The sequence below is a fragment of the Nanorana parkeri genome, unplaced genomic scaffold (assembly GCF_000935625.1).
Source record: "Nanorana parkeri isolate BGI_ZX_2015 unplaced genomic scaffold, ASM93562v1 scaffold65, whole genome shotgun sequence".
Lineage (NCBI taxonomy): Eukaryota > Metazoa > Chordata > Amphibia > Anura > Dicroglossidae > Nanorana > Nanorana parkeri.
The window spans coordinates 238,508-257,579 of record NW_017306333.1 but is presented as its reverse complement, the minus strand read 5'-3'; the positions used below and the strand labels follow the sequence as shown (position 1 = coordinate 257,579).

Here is a 19,072-nt window from a genome sequence, read left to right as displayed (position 1 = left end):
GGGGGGGGGCCCAGTGAGATACAGTCCAGCTGGCTTTGTACAGGAGGTGGAGGAGAAGCAGCGGGTGGCTCGGGGTTGGCCATAGCATGTGATCAGATGGCGAGATGTAACTAACAGAAGCAGGCTGGGGACTGCAATGTATCCTGTTGGCACTGATGGCACTTCGGGCTGCAGGTAAGAGGAGCAGCACATGTATGCAGTGAAAGGGACTCTGCACAGCCCACAATAGACCCCACACAGCCCCCCAAAGATCCCAGTACAGCCCACCATAAACCTTCCACAGCTCCCCTGAGACCCTGTACAGCCCACCAGACATCATGCACAGCCCTCCTGAGACCCTGTACAGCCCACCAGACATCATGCACAGCTCCCCTGAGACCCTGCACAGCCCACCATAGACCTCACATAGCCCATCATAAACCTTGCACAGCTCTACTGAGACCTCAGACAGCCCACCAGACATCATGCACAGCCCTCCTGAGACCCTGCACAGCCCACCATAGACCTCACACAGCCCACCATAAACCCTGCACAGCTCTCCTGAGACCCCGTATAGCCCACCAGACGTCATGCACACCTCTGCTGAGACCCCGTACAGCCCACCAAAGACCATGCACAGCCCTCCTGAGACTCCGTGTGTGCTGTATCCAGTGACTCACAGGTTGCACAAAATGATCTAAACAGGAAGGGGCGGGGCAAATTTAGATTGAGGGGGGGTGCCCGAGTTTAGTCTTGCCTAGGGCAGCACAAAACCAAAATACTCCACTGCCTCCCATGTGCACCTTACTTTAAAAGCTAGTTATAAATTGATGAGAGTAGTTGACATTTGTTTCACTTGTTGGCTTTGGTGTGGGGTCACACTGGGCGTTTCAGCTGCTATTGTGATGCTCTGGGCTTCTGCTGTGTCTCTCTGATTTAAGGAGGAATGGGCTATCTCCTGGCATACCTGCACCCAATTTATCCTTTGGTATATATGCTCCAAGATGTAGGCTTTTATAGATTTAGGACCACACTACACCGAGGGGCCTTGACGAGACAGCGTGGCATCCACATATTTTGCTAAAGTTGTGCAACTAAAATCTAATAGTTAAACAGTGTGATTAGTTTTTTGTTTTTTTTGTTGCGGACCAGTTGGTAAGTGTGCTGGGAAATTCTTGTTTGTAAAAGTATGTGAATAAAGCCCATTTTGACCAGTCAGATTCTTCTGTTTATTCTACTAAACTGCATTGGAGGCTATGTCCGCACTGCAAGGGTTAAGTGTTTGTTTTGGTCTAGGGTCTAAAATAAAAAAGATACACTTATCTGATCCTCGGTCAGGCGGTGGTGATTGCTCACCTCTCACCCTTCCATTCCAGCGATGGTATGTCGCTCTGCATCTTTATGTCTAATAGACTGGAGAAGAAGATGTGGGGACCGGTCTAGCAACCAGGCTGGATCATGGATCGGTTGAGTATTTTTTTTTCAATGTTAGATCCTGGACCAATACGAGCACTTAACCCTTGCAGGGCGGGGGTCGCCCCACTGCAAGAGCTCATTTTTGTAACTGCCTGCTTTAAATAAGCATATGGTCGCTGTATATTGTGGCATATCAGGAATTCAGACAATAAATTATTTTCCTTGTTGAACTCCTTACCGAATGTCCCTTGTAATGGGGGGGGGGGGGGGTGCTCGCAGTGACTGCGGATGGCGCTGCAAATATCAGCAATATGTAGAGATGTCACCAGCACACCCCGAAATCCTTTTAGGATGGCAAAATGTTCATTATTGAAATACCTTGTCATATAAACAAGCGCTTTCGGGGCCGCACGAGGTTCCTTCATCAGGCTTAGCTAAGGCCCCTGCGCTTGTTTATATGACAAGGAATTTAAATAAATAAACATTTTGCTATCCTAAAAGGATTGCGGTGTGCTGGTGACATCTCCACATATATCAGAAATTAATTTGTGCAAATTTTTACATTTACTGAAAAGTCTTTAACAGTTCTGCATCATGCCCAAAAATTAGTCCTAATTAAGGCAACTCCCCAGCCTACAATATACACTACAATGGACATACATTTGTGTTGTAGTATATTATTAAACAAGAATAGTAAAGTTTTTTTAGAAAATCCAGAAGTGTACTATTACTTTACAATAAAAAGTAATTTGATCTACATTAAAATGTTACACGATTCTGATAACTTTTAGGGGTTATATTTGAATGTCTGCACCAGTTATTCTTATTGAAATATTGCGTGGGGTCCAGTTTTACTCAAGCTTAGAAATGAAAAGGGAGTCCTGCCAAGCAGACATGTTGCACACAGGGTAAAGAGGTAATTACAACGTGCTATCCCCAGAAGGCATGTCATTGTTTATCTCTACATCATTATCACTATGGTGCTGCAATAGGCATATTGCACTCTCTCTGGAATTCAAGTTGTAAAAGGAATCTAGATGCGTGTAAAACATTTCTTTCATATTCATCTGAAAGTATAAGGAAGGAACATTTGATTCTCTTAAATCTTGATTCAGTTGAACAAATCTGTATAGTTCAACATATCAAAACTTTGAAAAGGCATAATAATGCAAATAGCAAACTCAGCCACATTGTTTTGTCATCATTGTATCATTATATAGATATCCCATATAGGCTTTAACAATACTCCAAGCCAGGTTAGAACCAGTCATTTAGAAATACAGATACTGTAGATTCTGTGTAAAAGAGGTGAATCTTAAGGTGCCCATACACCTTACAACCATCGCACGACTTTCATCCTGCGATGGTTGTAAGGTAATTAAAAGCTTGTACGTTCTGCCCTTCTTGGACAGGCAGATAGTACTTGCGATGATCGCAAGCCCTCCCCGCTAAGGGAAGGGCTTCCGATGATTCCAATGCTGAGCGGGCAGTGTGCGCTTGCGCACACCGGCCAGTGCGGAATTTGTCTCCCGAGAACGCCACTAACCCGCTGAAAATCGTACGATTTCAAGCCTGCTTGGGAGACAAAAGACGTGCGACCTACAGTAGAAACGGTCACACGCCTTCCATACACCTGCCGATTACGCGTGACCTACACACATAAGTGGAACTTACCCTCCCCCTTCCTTTAACAGAATCACATGGCAGTTTTGGGGTGGAGGGGGGGAGAAAGTACCTTTTATCTAGGTCATTCTGCATTAAAAAAAAACAGCTTTAATGCTTGAATATACTTTTTTTTCTATTGGTTGTACATTTAATAGTGTAATATTGACCACTACTAAAATATAGGCTTACCTCTGGGGAGACCTCGGTTATTCCAAAATGGGACAATCGTTGGTGTAGGGTATGCAAGTTGAGTGACCGAAGAACTTCTGCGGAAGGAAGAGCATCTGGGACACCTATCTTTTTGTTAAGTGGAGAAATAAAGAGCTCCACGCAGTTCTTCTTTCCCTGAGTAAAAGAGAAAAACAGCTGAACTTCCTATCTTACTTCACACTTCAAAGACAGCAAGAATTAGTACACTGACTACCCTTGGTTACTGTAAGTTCAGAGGTTACACTTACAAAACATTTCTCAAGAATTGACAGTTACATTAGTGTGTTTTCATAATTCTGGTCAAGTTCATTAACACTATGAGGCCCTTTAAAAAGAGAACCAGTTATCTGTTTACAAACCTTAATGTGAAAACACATACAAACTTTTTTGTAAAAATACTTTTTGATTAAATGGGTATAGGTTAGACCTAAAATGGCTTTTACGGGCTGTTTATTTTTCGGTAAGATGATTCACTTTTATTTCCTGTCACAGTTACAGCATTTACAACAGTGGAACGAGAGGTTGGGAGAAATTACTCAATAGGGACAGCAGCTTTGGTTACAACTGTCAAAAATGGCATTTCCTCTAAGTTAGAACATACATTAAAAAAAGTTGTGTGCAAAAATGTATCCTCTAACTAACCAAGAAGCCAGCCAGCAGTATTGCACATACTTTTTAAAACAATAACTGAACTCAGTTTGCCTAGCACAAAACCTTCAAAGGATGTACCAACATCTCATACCGTACACACTAACTAAGGAAGTCATTCACTCGGTCTGGTAGGAATTTTAAGGGGAACCCCATCACCAAAAAACAGAAGAAAAAATATGAGGTCCCCCCTAAAATTTCAAACCAGACCCTTAATCTGAGCACTGGCCTGCATGACAACAAATGGGCGGTGCTGGCACCTGTCAAAATTTAATTTTGCAGGTGGAGTTCATCGCGTGGACAACGTGATTGACCTGAAATTATCTCATCGTATCATTTTTTTCCATTGTTTTTTCATTGTTTAACCCTTTAGTGAATGAGTAGGGGTACAAGTACCTCTTTCTAATTCACAAGGGGAGGCACATCTGGGTGCCCCCTTTATGAAAGGAGGTACCCTGATGCAAATAATCCCCCCCTGCTCGCAGACCCCCCACAACCTCCAGGTCAGGGATGTGGGGAAGAGGCCTTTGTCCCCATAAGCATGGGATGGGGGATCCCAGGAAAAGCATCCTTTCAATGCCGAGGGCATGTGGCCTGGTATTATGCAGGGAGGGGGGATTTGCAGATTTTTTAAAAACAGTTAACTGAGCTCACTAGAACTAGCTCCTGGGGGAGTCTATTCTACATTTTCACAGCTCTAACTGTGAAGAATCCTTTCCGTATGCAAAGGTTAAACCTCTTTTCCTCCAGACACAAAGAATGCCCCCTTGTCCTTTGCAGTGACCTTAAAGTGAATAATTTGGCACCAAGCTCACTATATGGACCATTTATGTATTTATACATGGTGACCATGTCCCCCCTTAATCACCTCTTCTCCAGAGAGAACAAATCCAGGTCAGCTAATCTTTCTTCATAGCTGAGCTCCTCCATGCCTCTTATGAGTTTAGTTGCCTTTCTCTACACTTTCTCCAGTTTCACAACATCCTTTTTGTGAACTGGTGCCCAAAACTGAACTGCACATTCCAGATGAGGTCTTACTAATGCTTTGTACAGGGGCAGGAATATGTCTCTATCTGGAGTCTAGACCTCTCTCAATACAAGAAAGAACAAACGGGAATTTCACAGGATGAATGGCTCTGCAAATTTTTATAAATACAACCCTCAGTGTTTAAACTATACTCCACCCTAAGTAAAAAGACTGCCACCTTTGGAGGTGGACTTAACACATATAATAAGGTCAAACAGGGCTTATACCCACTTACGGGTTAAATAGCGGCCAGGAACTAGACTAGCTATTTGCTTTTTACTCCATATTAATATTGAAATGTAGTAATCATAAGCAAATCAATTAATTGAGACAAATAGACACACTTAAGACAAATAGACACACAATCATTTCCAGGATAATACATGCCACAGATCAGCAAAAAAATGATTTTTTTTCTGGTTAGATGAGAGTTCTGGTTAGTCGAATCCCGGATAACTGAGAGTTTACTGTATTTTTTAAATTATGTTTTTTATTTTTTTTACTGTTGCGGTGGCTTCGGGGAAATATCAGGGGCCCAAACAGATCCTTGACATTTCCTTTCAAAACAGAAAAATAAACTGATGACACAGAGTCCTCAATCACTTTTTCTGCAGCCTCTGTACAGAAGCTTCCCATTCATTCATTTAAAAACTGGTGATAGTAAAATATTTACTATCATCCACTTATGAATGGGTAGCAGCCTCCATAATGAGTGCTACTGCCCATTCAGAAAATCCTGAATGAACAGGATGTGATGTAAAGCATCAAATATTTACTGATCCTCTGCTCTCCATCCTAAGCCACTCAGCCATGCACAGAGCTGCACAGGAGATGGAGCACTGATGCCATAGGAGGGGGGGGGAGCTGTCATCCAGGATGGCTGACCAAGGAGGGGAGAGAGAGTCGCCGGCTGTCAGATCCTGGTCAAGCGGCTCTCTCTTCACCAGTCGGGCTGCAGCAGGGATCCGAGGAGAAGCTGCAGGCTTTGCTGCCCCTCTACTCCCTGCTGCTCCGTGACCGAGCTGTGTTGGCCGCCTGGCCCCCTCTCAGCTGCGCCTGAGGCGAGTGCCTTAACCTTCCTACATCCCTGCATTAAACCAATAAAGAATAAAGGGATATCAGTAAGGGTCATACATCACTGAAAAAGCAATTAGGGCTTGTTCACACCAATGAAGGCAAGTTTTTCAGAGACAGATTGACAGTCACTGATAGGGTACATGGAAAGCAATTTTCTTTTATGTGCCCATTCACACAACAACATGGGTGTGATGTGTTGTGCGGTGCAAAAAAATGTGAGCATAATGCATAGCACACTGGATGGCAACCAAGGCCATCACACCACCACACACTGTGCTGTTGAACAGAGACCTGAATGGAGTGTACACTTTGTACACTTCAAAAATAGTCAAAAAAGTAAAATGTGCAATGCAATGAAACAGGGTAACACACCGCAACCCCCTCAAATGACCTCACTCAGCTTACTAGCCTGCATACTAAAACTTGGCATTTTAGCATTAGCTAGTGTGAACGAGCCCTTAAATCTCATACAGAACAAATCCAGATGAATTACAATTGGTTGAATAAGAAGGATGTGCATTATGTAAAACACATTTATTCTGTACAAAAAGCTAACAACTAATACACATACTACTACAGCAGTCCGTCCACTTACATTGAGCCGATTGATGTGTACTTGCTGTGGCATCAAACCTAAAGCCGCAGCAACTCCCTGACGGAACTTCCGCAGCAATGTTGTGTTCAGCTTGTTTACATCCATTTTCAACATCTGAAAAACAAAACAAATCCCTTGATGAAACGTTTGGTTCTTTAGACACAACTATACTGAGTATCATTTGTGTTTCCATTTCCTATCCTCAAAACAGCTATATTGATTCTATATTTATTTACATATTTCATGCACGATCAGTCACCACTGCAGTTATGAGCAATCTTTTCTTCCCATCGAGCCTTACAATATCATTGCCAACAAACAATCTACCCTTTTAGAAATCATTTTTCTATTTAATATACAGTATGTCTACCCTAGTATTCAGAAAATCAACTACAGTGGAAAGTCAAGTAACCATGTTCACTGAAGTAGTACCATTTCTCTAAGTACTACATACTGTATATGTTCTCACTTATCCCCTGGTTTCATTGTAAACAATGTTAAAAAATTAAAAATATATATCGAGGGAACAGCAACACTTTCATATTGTATATGGCAGCACAAATAATATGATGGACCAATGTAAAATGACTGTACTACATACAGAAAAAAATACAGGAGACTGATATATGGGACTTTGTGTACAAGAATTAAAGCCTCCCAAATATCATTATTAAAATTAATATTTTTTAACAACTTATTAAAACCATATTAAAAAATGGGCTGGTGCATGTTACAGGTACTTTGTTTTGAATTGCCTCCACGTAAACCCCATCATTTATGCATAATATAAATGTCAATATACTCCATGCAACAAAAGATTCTCAGCATCAATAAATGATGGAACTAGAATGACTTCTCAACAAGTTTCATGGACCAAGGGTCCACTTCTTTAGGGGTATATGGAGGCTAAAGATATACAATATATAAACATAATGTTAAACACCCTATAACAAGCAAAAAGACACTTGTACAGATGTCCTGTATACTGTAAATATCGTTATGCACTTACATATATACCTCAATATGAAGTCACAGACGTCTCTTTTGGCTTTCTCGGGGGTGCCTTGAAATTTTTGCATCATGTCTTTTAATGATGCAGGCCGCCAACACCATGGAAATAAATTCCGCTAATCCAGTGAGGGTGGGATCCATTTAGAAAAGGATACAAGTTTGCGTCCATCTAGGCCTGCTCTGCCCCCACTCCATGCCATACTAACGAAGTTGTGACTCCTGTTGTGATTGTAGGACTCTCATATGATGGGGAACTGAGGACTGTGATGTGAAAGGTGGGTCTGATGTGAAGGGGGGACTCTGATGTTAAAGGGAGAATTTTATGTGAAAGAGGGGCTCCTGATGTAAAGGGGGGGGGGGGCTTCTGATGTAAAAGAGTGGGACTCTGATGTGATGGGGGAACTCTGATGTGAATTGGGGCTTCAAGTGCAAGAGAAGGAACTCTAATGTGAAAGGGGGGGGGGGCTCCTAATGTGAATGGAGCTCTTGATGTAAAAGGGGACTCTGATGTAAAAGGGGGGTTCTGATGAGAAAGGGGGGCACTAATGTGAAAGAGGGCTACTGATTTTAAGGGGGCTTCTGATGTCAATGGGGGGACCCTGATGTGAAAGGATGGGGTTCTGATTTGATTGGGGGTTTCTGATATGAACAGTGGCTTTTTCAGAGTGGGGACTCTGATGTGAAAGGAGGGGGCTCCTGATGTGCAATGGGCTACTGATATAAAGGAAGACTCTGATGTAAAAGGGGGATTTTGTGTGAAAGGGAGGGCACTTATGTGAAGGAGGGCTCCTGATTTGAAGGGGGGACTTCGATGTGAACCCTACTTTTTTGTGTTTTTGCATGGGCTCCCCCCTTTAAATCCATTACATTTTAGACTGGGGTGCCTTGAGATTTTACATACTTTTAAAGGGTCCTGTGACTGAAGAAAGGTTAGAAAACGCTGCTCTATATTGTAGCTATGCACTATATGCCAAGCACATGGAATGAATACAGTAAAAGTATAAAAACAGCAAAATGTTCATAATAAGTAGATATTCGTTGTTATCTGGTTTAGGTAGGTAAAGTGGAATTCCAGAATTCCAATGTAAACATGTTTTTTTTTTTAATAAATGGGGAAGGGTTAAAACTTCTGTCAGCATTCTACTGCTGCAAAATTTCCCAACTATCACTGTCACAGGGAAGAAAGTAAGGGCAAATCCTACAGCTGTCCATGTGTTACAGTCGGTGAGGGGACATTTTTAATGCAAACACCTTTTCCAGTGAACACTGTAAAATATGGTATTTCCCCTCACTCTGGGGAGATTTACTCTGCCTTCCTGTCACTTCACCAGGATAGCAAGGCAAAATCTCCCCAGCAAAGATGCTGACATCAATAACTCCTATGAGGAATCCAACCCTTTACCACTCTGTTAAAAAACAATTACAGTGTAGCTGGAGCTCCATTTTACCTATCACAGCCATTGCAACATCAACCTAGCATACTCTGCCCATGTGTCACATGATGGTCACATTGGGTACAACTGCTGCAAAATTGTTACAAACAAAATGATTTAAAAAGCACTCTATATAAATAGATCAGCAATATGCTCAATAAAAAGCTCAAGATGACATGTACCACACAATGCTATACGGAAAATAAGGTATACATGACATATACCTTGGTATTATGATTGTGTCTTATTTGATTGCAGGGAAGTGTTTCACATTTCCCTGCACAGATTGGCACTCGCATCCTATAAAGGCATGTCATGAAATGAAACAAATACCTTACGTATACTGATTCTGTAAGAAGAAGAGATCTTACCTGTTAGCTGAACTTAAACTCTATATTCCATGTGATCTTAACCCAGAGAAAACAATAAATCCTTGTAAAGGAGCCTAGCCGTACTCATACCTTGCTGCTTGCTCTTGTAAGGTCTCTAATTCAATGCTCTGTACACCTGCCTCTTAAAGGATGATGACATTGTCTCCCTAATTAGGCTTACTATTTCCACAGAGCTCCTGGCATCTTTTCTTCTCTGTTTCATTATAAAGCCAGAGGAAGCTGATATGTTATACTATATTGCCCACTGGTACCACAATACATAATATATTGTTTATTCTGAATGAAATAATTGTGCATCTTTTGCATCCTTTATATTTAATCTGACTCACACAGTTTTGTTAGAAACATTTGTATAGTTAAACAGTTTTTTCCCCATTCAGAGATTATTTTGTCTTCCCACCCCTCTCTCCCTCCTCCCTCTAATTCATACCATAAATTTTTTTTACCTCTTAAGGGCAAGTTATACTCACTAAGTCCCCCATTCTGGTCCCTCACTGCTGGGGTTTCTTGGTGTGGAAGATCGCTAATCTAGTTTCAGATGCGCCCAATACTATCCCCACTCCTGTGACAATGCTTTTCTACTGGATCCTGAGAGGACCCTGATGCTGGACAGCCAATAATCTTTTCATATGTCCTGGTGACAATTGTTACCAAAATAGAAAGTGATGGGAGGTCCAACGTTTTATAGTTATCACCAAAACAAAATGGGAAGGTAAATCTTCCAATGAGGACACCTGATCCGGTGACAGGGGAATTCAACTTGTTTTGGAAACAATTTCAAAGTAAGCCTTGTTTCCCCTTTGGGACAGGAAAGAAAGGGAGACATCCCTAACAGGACATAGACAGCAAACAAATAAACTGTATGGGTTTTTAACCATTCCCTACTTAAGCAATTAAAAAAATGTTTTTGCCTATACGTATGTGTACATTAAAGGGTATTGAAACTAAATGTCTGTTCTTGCTTTGATATCTTGCTATTTATTCTTGATATGTATTCTTTATCTGTTCTTTTCATGTGTAAGTAGAGAATGAGGAAAAGGCAGCACGGCAGATGAATTGTGAGCAGTTTCAAGTGAGATGGCAGGTCCCATGTCAACGCAAGTGGTCTCCCCAGGGTGAAACTGCCACCTCTTTATTACAGGTTGCTTCCTTTGCCTGGAATTTATTTCAATCTTCCCTTATTATTGTGAAGCGGGTGTATGATGTACATGGAAAGTATTTGTGTGTAAATCAGATAAAAATAAAATGAATACAGCCTTTTCTTATTCTATACATAGAGATGTGTAGTGCATGCACATAATGTATGCCTCTATACAAAGGATAAGAACTTAATAATGCTGCGCATGAGAAAGTGTCGTATTTTATACAATCCATAATAGAAGTCACCAGCACTCGATGTGTGCAAGAAGTAAAGCACTTTTTATTAAATTGTCACATGCGTCATACAGCCAATATTTCAGGGCCACGCAGGGTCCCTTCTTCTGGGCGACATTGTGTCACATCACGTTAGTGTCACGTCAAGCGGCCCCGAAACATTGGCTGTATGATGCATGTGACTATTTAATAAAAAGTGCTTTACTTCTTGCACACATCAAGTGCTGGTGACTTCTATTATGGATTGTTTACAATAGGTATTTGTAATTGTAATTGTAACTCCAGCCAAAATGTTTTTGGGGGTTTTGGATAAAGAGAAGAAGGGACAGAACCTGTGTCAAGTGTTCATTGTGGCCTATGACTTTGATGCCCCCCGCATGCCAAAATAAGTGGCATCCACAGTATTTGTCTACACTGCCCTTCCCCCCCTTCTGTGGCAGGTTTTTGGACCCAGACTGCCATTCCACAGCATACTCTGATAGATTGGCATAATTTAAGTGCTGGCCAATACTTTATTTCACTCCTTCTCACCAGCCACAGCAACAAAGCCCTGGCCTCCTTTAATTAAGATGTTGTGGAGGGAACAGATAATGTCCCACACAGCATTTTATCCTAGTTAAAGCTGAATTTTAGACGTCTGTGCTACAAGGAAATGGGGATAGTCCCTGTGGATTTGTAATCCTCTCTATCCCTGAGAACCCACATGTTTTTAAATTTGGATTCCTGCCACTTCGTATTGGACATAGACATGAGATGGTCTTTCTTGATATGGCCATTTCAATCAGATTGAGCGCCAATCCAACGTTGATAGCAGCAGAACTACTAAGTGACCGCATGGTAGTCTAAATGTCTATTGGGTAGTCTGAATGTCTATTGGATAGTCTTTCTTTGTATAACTACAGTGTAGTGTAGTGTAGTGTTTATTTGTGTCATGTTATGTGCTGGGCAACATAAAGTTGGGAAATAAAATGTAACAGGAAGTAAAACCCATATAGGATTTTTGTCTGCAGTATTAGTGACAAACACAAAATAAATAGCAGAATTTAAGCAACAGACTGTGAAATGTGTGAGTATCTGAGTTACAGTATCGTCCAAGTAGCCACATTTCAAAGAAAACTCTGGATGTTTTTCTTAAATATTTCTGAAGGGACAATGAACCTGTGTGTATTATGTATCCATCTGATATTGACTTTAGACAGCATACCTGCCCACTTTTGTTCAGCATAATGGGACCTTTCCTCTTCTGAATGGTATAAAGAGACGAGTGGGACCTGTTCCCAAAACATTTCCTACATATTAGAAATGATTGATATTGAGAGCTTCCAATTATGAAAATGTTTGCTACCACCCCTTAGTTTAGCCTTATATAGCCTAAGCCTGTCCTCATATCAGTGACAACATCAAGCCATTTATAGCCATCACTAGTAGACCTTAACCCCTTGGCACACCCTTAGGCTTATTGGATAAGGTAAAGCGAAATTAAACTCAGGAGCTAAATTCTAAAAATGCATTCAAGTACCCTATTAACAAAAATGTATCTTATTTGTGTATCACTCAGCTGTAAATCCTCAAATCATCTCTGAATTTATGCTGACACTGTCCTTCCTTTTGGAGGGTGGCTACTTTTGTTCCCCATGGTCCCTGTGTGTGTTGTAAAGTGGCCACCGCTCAAAGCTTGCTCTTGTGATGGAGTACAATCGCAATACAAATTTCTAAATGAATCATGTAATTATGGTCTGTCAGGGGAGTAAGCTTGGAACGGTGGCTACTTTAAAACACATCAATTCAGAGATGATTTGAGAATCTACAGCTGAGTGATACACAAATAAGATACATTTTTGTTAATAGTTAAGAAACTCGATTGCTTTTTTAAGGTTTAACTCCTTAAATTAGTGTCACTTTAAGAGCAGTAAGCCTTAACCAGACAATCAGAAATACATCGTTTTTCTATTAGCCATCTAACGATGGTGAAAATTTCTGCCAGCAAGTATAGTGATTTGATTCTCAGTAATTTCCATGGAATAATTAGTATTTCCACACTTTAATATCATTATCACCCCAAAGGCCACATCTCTCCGATTTCCCTCTGGCTGTACTTGACTTTAACTACAGATGCAGAGAACAGGTAATAGGAGTAGGGAAACAGGGGCCTATAAACCAACATAGGATCCATGGCGGTATCACCTAACCACATATTTTGCTTGCAATATACACCCTACCTTTTTCCGTTTGTCAACTGATGGCAGTTTATATGTCAAGATCAAAGTACAAGGTAAACAAAGCCTTTAACAGATAATTGTATGGCCACTCTGCATTAAATACTGTGAATTTTCATCAACATACCTTTATTTGAAATTAATATTTATTTAAAATTAAAGTGCAGTTACTGAGAACTAGAATCAATATTTATAAGCTGCTTGTTTACCATGGGTTACTGCACACTGCATATATCATCACTCTTTGTTCAGTTTTAATAAATAGTGCATTAATGATTTTGAATTGTACCACTGCCTTAATTGAGAATCAGAAGGGTTTCAGCTTTCTTGCTCATTAGTACTTTGTAAAATGTTTTCTGGCAGTCATAGGAGTGACAGGGAACTTAAAAAAAATGTACTGAACCATGAATATCACTATGCCCTGCGTCAACAAATATAACCTCTAGTGTTGAATCCAAGTGCTTCAGGAATACACCACAGGGGATACATGGTAGGAGGGACTGGAGGAAAGCAAACCTTGAGGAAGGAAGGAAATATCTGAAATAGCTAGTCTAAATGCAAGGCCATAAAGTAAATGATTCCCTTGGTAATGTATGGCCTCCTGTCAGACAAAGTGTAATGTTCCACTTCCACCCAACACAAGCACTCTGCCGTATATGCCACAAACCTCAAACTGCACTGATGGCAAGGACTTTTTCTGACACATGATGCCGTGCTCTGTATATTTAAATAAAGCTGCCAGTTACTTCCAGCCCAGTGTCCAATAAAGATACCTCCATCTCATTATGATGTGGTAAACAACACACCTCCTCACCATCTGTTTCTGGGGATTTATTTCAAAAGTTATTAGAGCCAATCACATGACCTGCATATGCACATCGTAAATGATTAATCATTGTTACTTTTCAAGCAGAGGAAAATGAACACTGAAACTCAAGGGTTTGAATAGCAAAGCAAATACAATCCTAATATCAAAAATCAGTAGTTGTTTCTTAGCTATTTATATAGTGTGTCAGGGAAAAGCAGAACATTAGGCTGGACGAATTTTCAAATGCACAAAATAGAACTGGTTATTAATATTTATAAATAATAACACTGTAGACTGTTAACCCAGGGAGTATCTGAATTTCTTAGAGGATTAGGAAGGAATTTTTCCCCTATAAGCGCAAACTGAACCACGAAGTATCGGCTAATCCTTTGGCTCACTTCAGCCGCCGGACACACAATAGCCTGTACAGCAGCTGAAGGCAGCCGAACAGCTCAGCCGACCCGAAGCACATGCGTTTGAGTTGGCTGAGCCAAAGACACAGCCGAAGCAGACCTCCCCGCAAATGTTAACAAATAGGTGGAGGCTTGCTTTTTTGTTATCATGCAATGACAGGCTACTGTTCTCAGGTCATTTGAGGACAGTAGCCTGTCATTCTATGACAGCAAATGGGCAGAGCCAGGCACGACATCACGATCGGCTCAGCCCATTTGTTTTGATTTGGCCGGGATCTCAGAAGACTCATATGACAGATGTTGTCCAAATCCAAACAAAAAGGCGGAGCCAGTGGTGATGGTGATGTCAACAATAGCTCTTCCCATTTATTTACTTTTTGTTGGCTTCTGTCAAACAGGTCATTCTGTGGTTCGTCAGGTGCGGACGGGTTGGAGGGCATCTGTGTTTTTTTTATTTAGCTGAGTTGTCGTCGTCATGGACAACGCTGGAGGTTCTCCAGGACGTGGTGGTCGTGATTGACCCTTGGATTACATCAATTTGTGTGATTTTTTTTAATTGAAGGAATTGTTTAACCCCTTCGTGTCTGACAATGTACAGTGTACGTCACCAGCATCGGGGCTGATTAAACAGACTCCCGGCGGCAAAGCCGGCTTTACAATAGAAGCGATTAAAAATAACAGTTTTTAAAATTAAATAAAATAAATCTAAAAATAATTTTAAATTTTTTTAAAGTCCCCCGCCCCCGCGAGCACACGCGTTGCCACGTAAACATGCGTCTGGTGCGCCTACGTATGAAAACGATGAACCTGTTACACATTTTGGGTATCGCCGCGCATGCGGGAGTGAGAGCAATAATTCTAGGGCCAGTATTTTTGGGTATCTCTAAATTGATGACCTGTGGGGGGTTTTAAAGCGTTGTCTATGGACTTCTTGGGGTACTGAAGTTTGTCGCCATTTCACGGACGCACACAATTTTTAACCTGGGCATGTTGGGTATCTATTTACTCGGTGTAACCTCATCGTTTATATTTTATTTAAAAAAAGGGTATTGTATTGTATTGTGGGGCATTTAAGTACATTTTACACTAAGTTTTGGGGTTTGATAAGGAGTTGCGCTAATATCGTGCAACATAAAAATGTGCAACTGCCAACATGTTATTCTATAGGCTCCTGGCTTTCAGAAAATATATAATGTTTGGGGGTTTTAAGTAATTTTCAGGCGTAAAATTTGGAATATAGCATGGGTGCAAAAAATGAAAAAAAAAAAAGGCCTCAGTCATGAAAAGGGGTTAATATTTTTGATGTCTTTTTTGTTTATTTAAGGATTTTTTTTTACAAAAGTCTGGTCTGTTTATTTACAATTTACCTTAACCCTTTAGTAAATGAATAGGGGTACAAGTTATTTTAGCTTGGAATCCCACCTAACTTTCCTACCAGACCTAAAAGGCCTGGTATGGTTTGGGAGGAGGACCCCACGTTGTTGTTGTTGTTTTTTTTTTTATTAACATGTCTTTTTTTTAATTCTGCTCACTACCTTGGGAGCCATTCAAAGGCATTTGGCTATTCACTCACTGCCGTTCGGCTCCTATAAGAATAGAGGTGAACGGCAGCAAGTGAACTGCCGGGTGTTTGGCTCAGCCGATCCAACATCGGGAGTCGAATGGTTTCTTCACTTCGGCTCAGTTTGGCTGAACCAAAGGGAGCCGACGTACGGCTGATTTTAGCAGATGTACAGGGCTGAAGTGAATAGCCGAATGGCGTTTGGCTCACTTCACTAAGGCTCGGTTATTCACTCGGTTGTCTTAGGCAGCTCCGTGAATAACTCCCTTAGATTTTTCATGGCCAGCTTCGGCTTTCACCTCGGCTCCACCGGCTGAGCCGCTCGGCCGACTTCGGGAGCTGTAGGGCTATAGTGAATAGCCCGTATACAGTTGTGCTAACCCTTCCCCACTTTATCCACAACTAATAATCAAAAATATTTTGGTTGGAGTTCTAGTTTAGTGATGAAAAAGATAAAATTACTATTTGTATATATACCAGTATTAGAAATTAACTTTCATTATGTTTTTTGCTTTTATCACATGTTACTCTTAATTATGTTTTATCTTGAGTATCAGGATCAACAAATCATCCCTAGGTAATTATATTTGGAAATCTTCTACAGAAGGAAGCAGTATCAGATAAATAATAACGTGACAGATTCACTCTGGAGCGGAAATTTAATTTAGCCTTCATTTGTTTCAGATGATCAGAGCGCTTGGTTATGCAAATATAGGAGAAGCTGTCCTATTTTACCACTAATAGGTGTGAATGTCATGAAAATGACTATTTTCCTAAATATGTCCTATTCTGTGCTTACTGCAATCCATAGTCAAAAAAAGAAATCCACTAGAAAAGGTACATTGTCAATGTCTACTGAAAATCATATTATAAGTCTGATTTTCTTGTATCCATATTTATAAAACTCTACTGAAGTAAAACACTTGCTAATTCTTTGGTTACAATGTTACAATGTGCACTATTGATTAGCAATTCCATTCACAAAGCAAATAAACTGAATTTAGTTTTCTAGTTTTCGATTTACCTAATATATGCATGCAGATTTGTCCGTTCTGCAGGAAATCACAAAGTGAATAAAACATTACTGTCAGGAATCCTGGATTGGCCAGATTTGCATGTATGTACTGAGCTAAAATAAAAAGAAATGAATAAGCATAGTTTCCTGAATTGATCATTACTTCTGTGCACAGTTTGATTTGTAAAGTAAGAAAGCTGTTCACTGAGCAAAGTGAATGTTCATTTTGTAAAGTGAATCTTACAGGGCTATTCACTAAAGGGTGAACAGTTTGAAGAAGGCAGGAGAAGTGAACAATCTAGGAGAACATAGCTGAACTGGAAAGTGAGCTGAATTGGAGCATTTTTCCAAATCAGCTATGTTGTTCTAGATTGTTCACTTCTCCTACCTTCTCCAAACCCTTCACCCTTTTGTGACTCACCCTGTTAGTAAAAATGGTTAACCTGTGCTCACTTTGAATACCAATCATGTGTGCGGGAAATCAAAAATAAGAGAAGACTTGGACATGGTTGGTTGAAGTGATCCCAGCTTCACCTTATTTAGGTACACAGTCTCTACTCCTTCAATAAATTAACCAGATTGCACTTATTTTACTAAAGAAGAAATGTTATCCACTCACAGGGGCATTCACTAAGCTGCCGGAGGCAGCCGTAGTGAAGTGAGCCAAACAACGTTTGACTATTCACTGCGGCTCAGTACGGCTGATTTCAACCATACATCTGCTGATTTCAACCGTACATTGGCTGAAATCAGCCGTACATCGGCTGCCTTCAGCAGAAGGACTTCGAATCAGCCGATCCAACATCTGGACCAGCTAAGTCGAAGCTCCGGCAGCTCACTCGAGTGAAGAGCCGAATGCCGCCCTGCTGTATTTGGCTCGGCTATTCTGCTCGGTACCTCTGTGGTACCGAGCAGAATAGCAAATCAATGATAATTTTTTTTTTTTTTGAAAAAATTATTTTAAAATGTAAATAAATCGAAAAATGTGCCCTGCTTCGGCTGTCACTTCTATAGTGAATAGTGAATAGCCCGTACAGCAGCTCTTCTGTTCGAGTCAACCGAAGGGCTCCCGCAACTGAAGCTAGCCGAAGGATCAGCCGAAACTGATCCTTCGGCTAGCTTTGTGAATAACCCCCTTAATCTCAGTATTGTATTTTGTGCTGCCCAGGCAGGACAATCTAAATTTGCCCCACCTCTTCCTGTTTAAGACATTTTGCGTAACCTATTAGTCACTGGATACAGCGCACACACTGTATCCAGCTTCCGTCATGTTGCTCTATTACCGTAGTAGGGAAGCCCGCTTACAGTTTACTTATCCTATCAGAAGCTGGATACAGCGAGTACCTGTTTAAATGGTAACAGGCACTGACTGTATCACTTCTGTCCACGTTGGAGAGAAGAGGCTGAGCTCCTCGGTGGATTTGGGCAAGGATAATTATTTATTTCTTTCTTCTCTTAATGGTAGGTGACCGGTTTGGGGCAACATTTTTTGCCACCCCCTGGAAAGTGCCGCCTAAGGCAAATCCTTAGTTACCCTTGTGGTGGATACACTCAGTAAAACAAATCCAAAGCGCTAAATTTGATTTGATTTGATTTGAACAGATGAAAATAGTGCAAACGAGGTTGCTAGGAGTGCTGCCCTACTTTAGCTTGGGAAGCTGCAACACTGAGGAAAACTGTGGTAGATTCACCTCTGCTTAGTGTAATCACTTTAAATATCTAATCATGTGCAAAGGAAATTAAAAGAAAAAAATGTATTTTTTGCCAACAAGCAATTGAGCATTCAGCACTTATTCACTAGAAATATGTGTTACATCGGCCTTTAGACTGCAGAGTCTGGCTAGCATTTCACATTAATTTAATATTTACCATTAAAAATTATTATTAAACAATAATTTGTTCCGTTAACAAAAGCTGGGTGATCACATCGTTCCCATTTTTGAGTGAGGATGGTCAGTAGTATGGCTTCATCATGGACCAGCACAGCACCCATAATTGGAGTACACCGACCATACCTGCACAGCTACAAATGCTGCAACTGCCTGTTTTCTTTAATTTGGCCTTTTGTTTCTGCACTATTCTATACAGGTGAAACTCGAATAATTAGAATATCGTGCAAAGTTCATTTATTTCACTAATGCAACTTAAAAGGTGAAACTAATATATGAGATACACTCATTACATGCAAAGCAAGATAGTTCAAGCCGTGATTTGTCATAATTGTGATGATTA

General features: G+C 40.7%; 1 protein-coding gene across 1 annotated transcript in view; it reads right to left on the bottom strand.

The window, feature by feature from the left end:
• Window positions 1-19,072, bottom strand: part of PTPRR (protein tyrosine phosphatase, receptor type R) — a 123,266-nt gene that overhangs the window by 79,226 nt on the left and 24,968 nt on the right. Inside the window, exons 3-4 of the mRNA XM_018576388.1 lie at window positions 6,618-6,731; window positions 3,250-3,405 (exon numbers count right to left, since the gene is read on the bottom strand). Of these exons, the coding sequence (XP_018431890.1) occupies window positions 3,250-3,405; window positions 6,618-6,731 (270 nt within the window). The remainder of the gene's footprint in view (window positions 1-3,249; window positions 3,406-6,617; window positions 6,732-19,072) is intronic.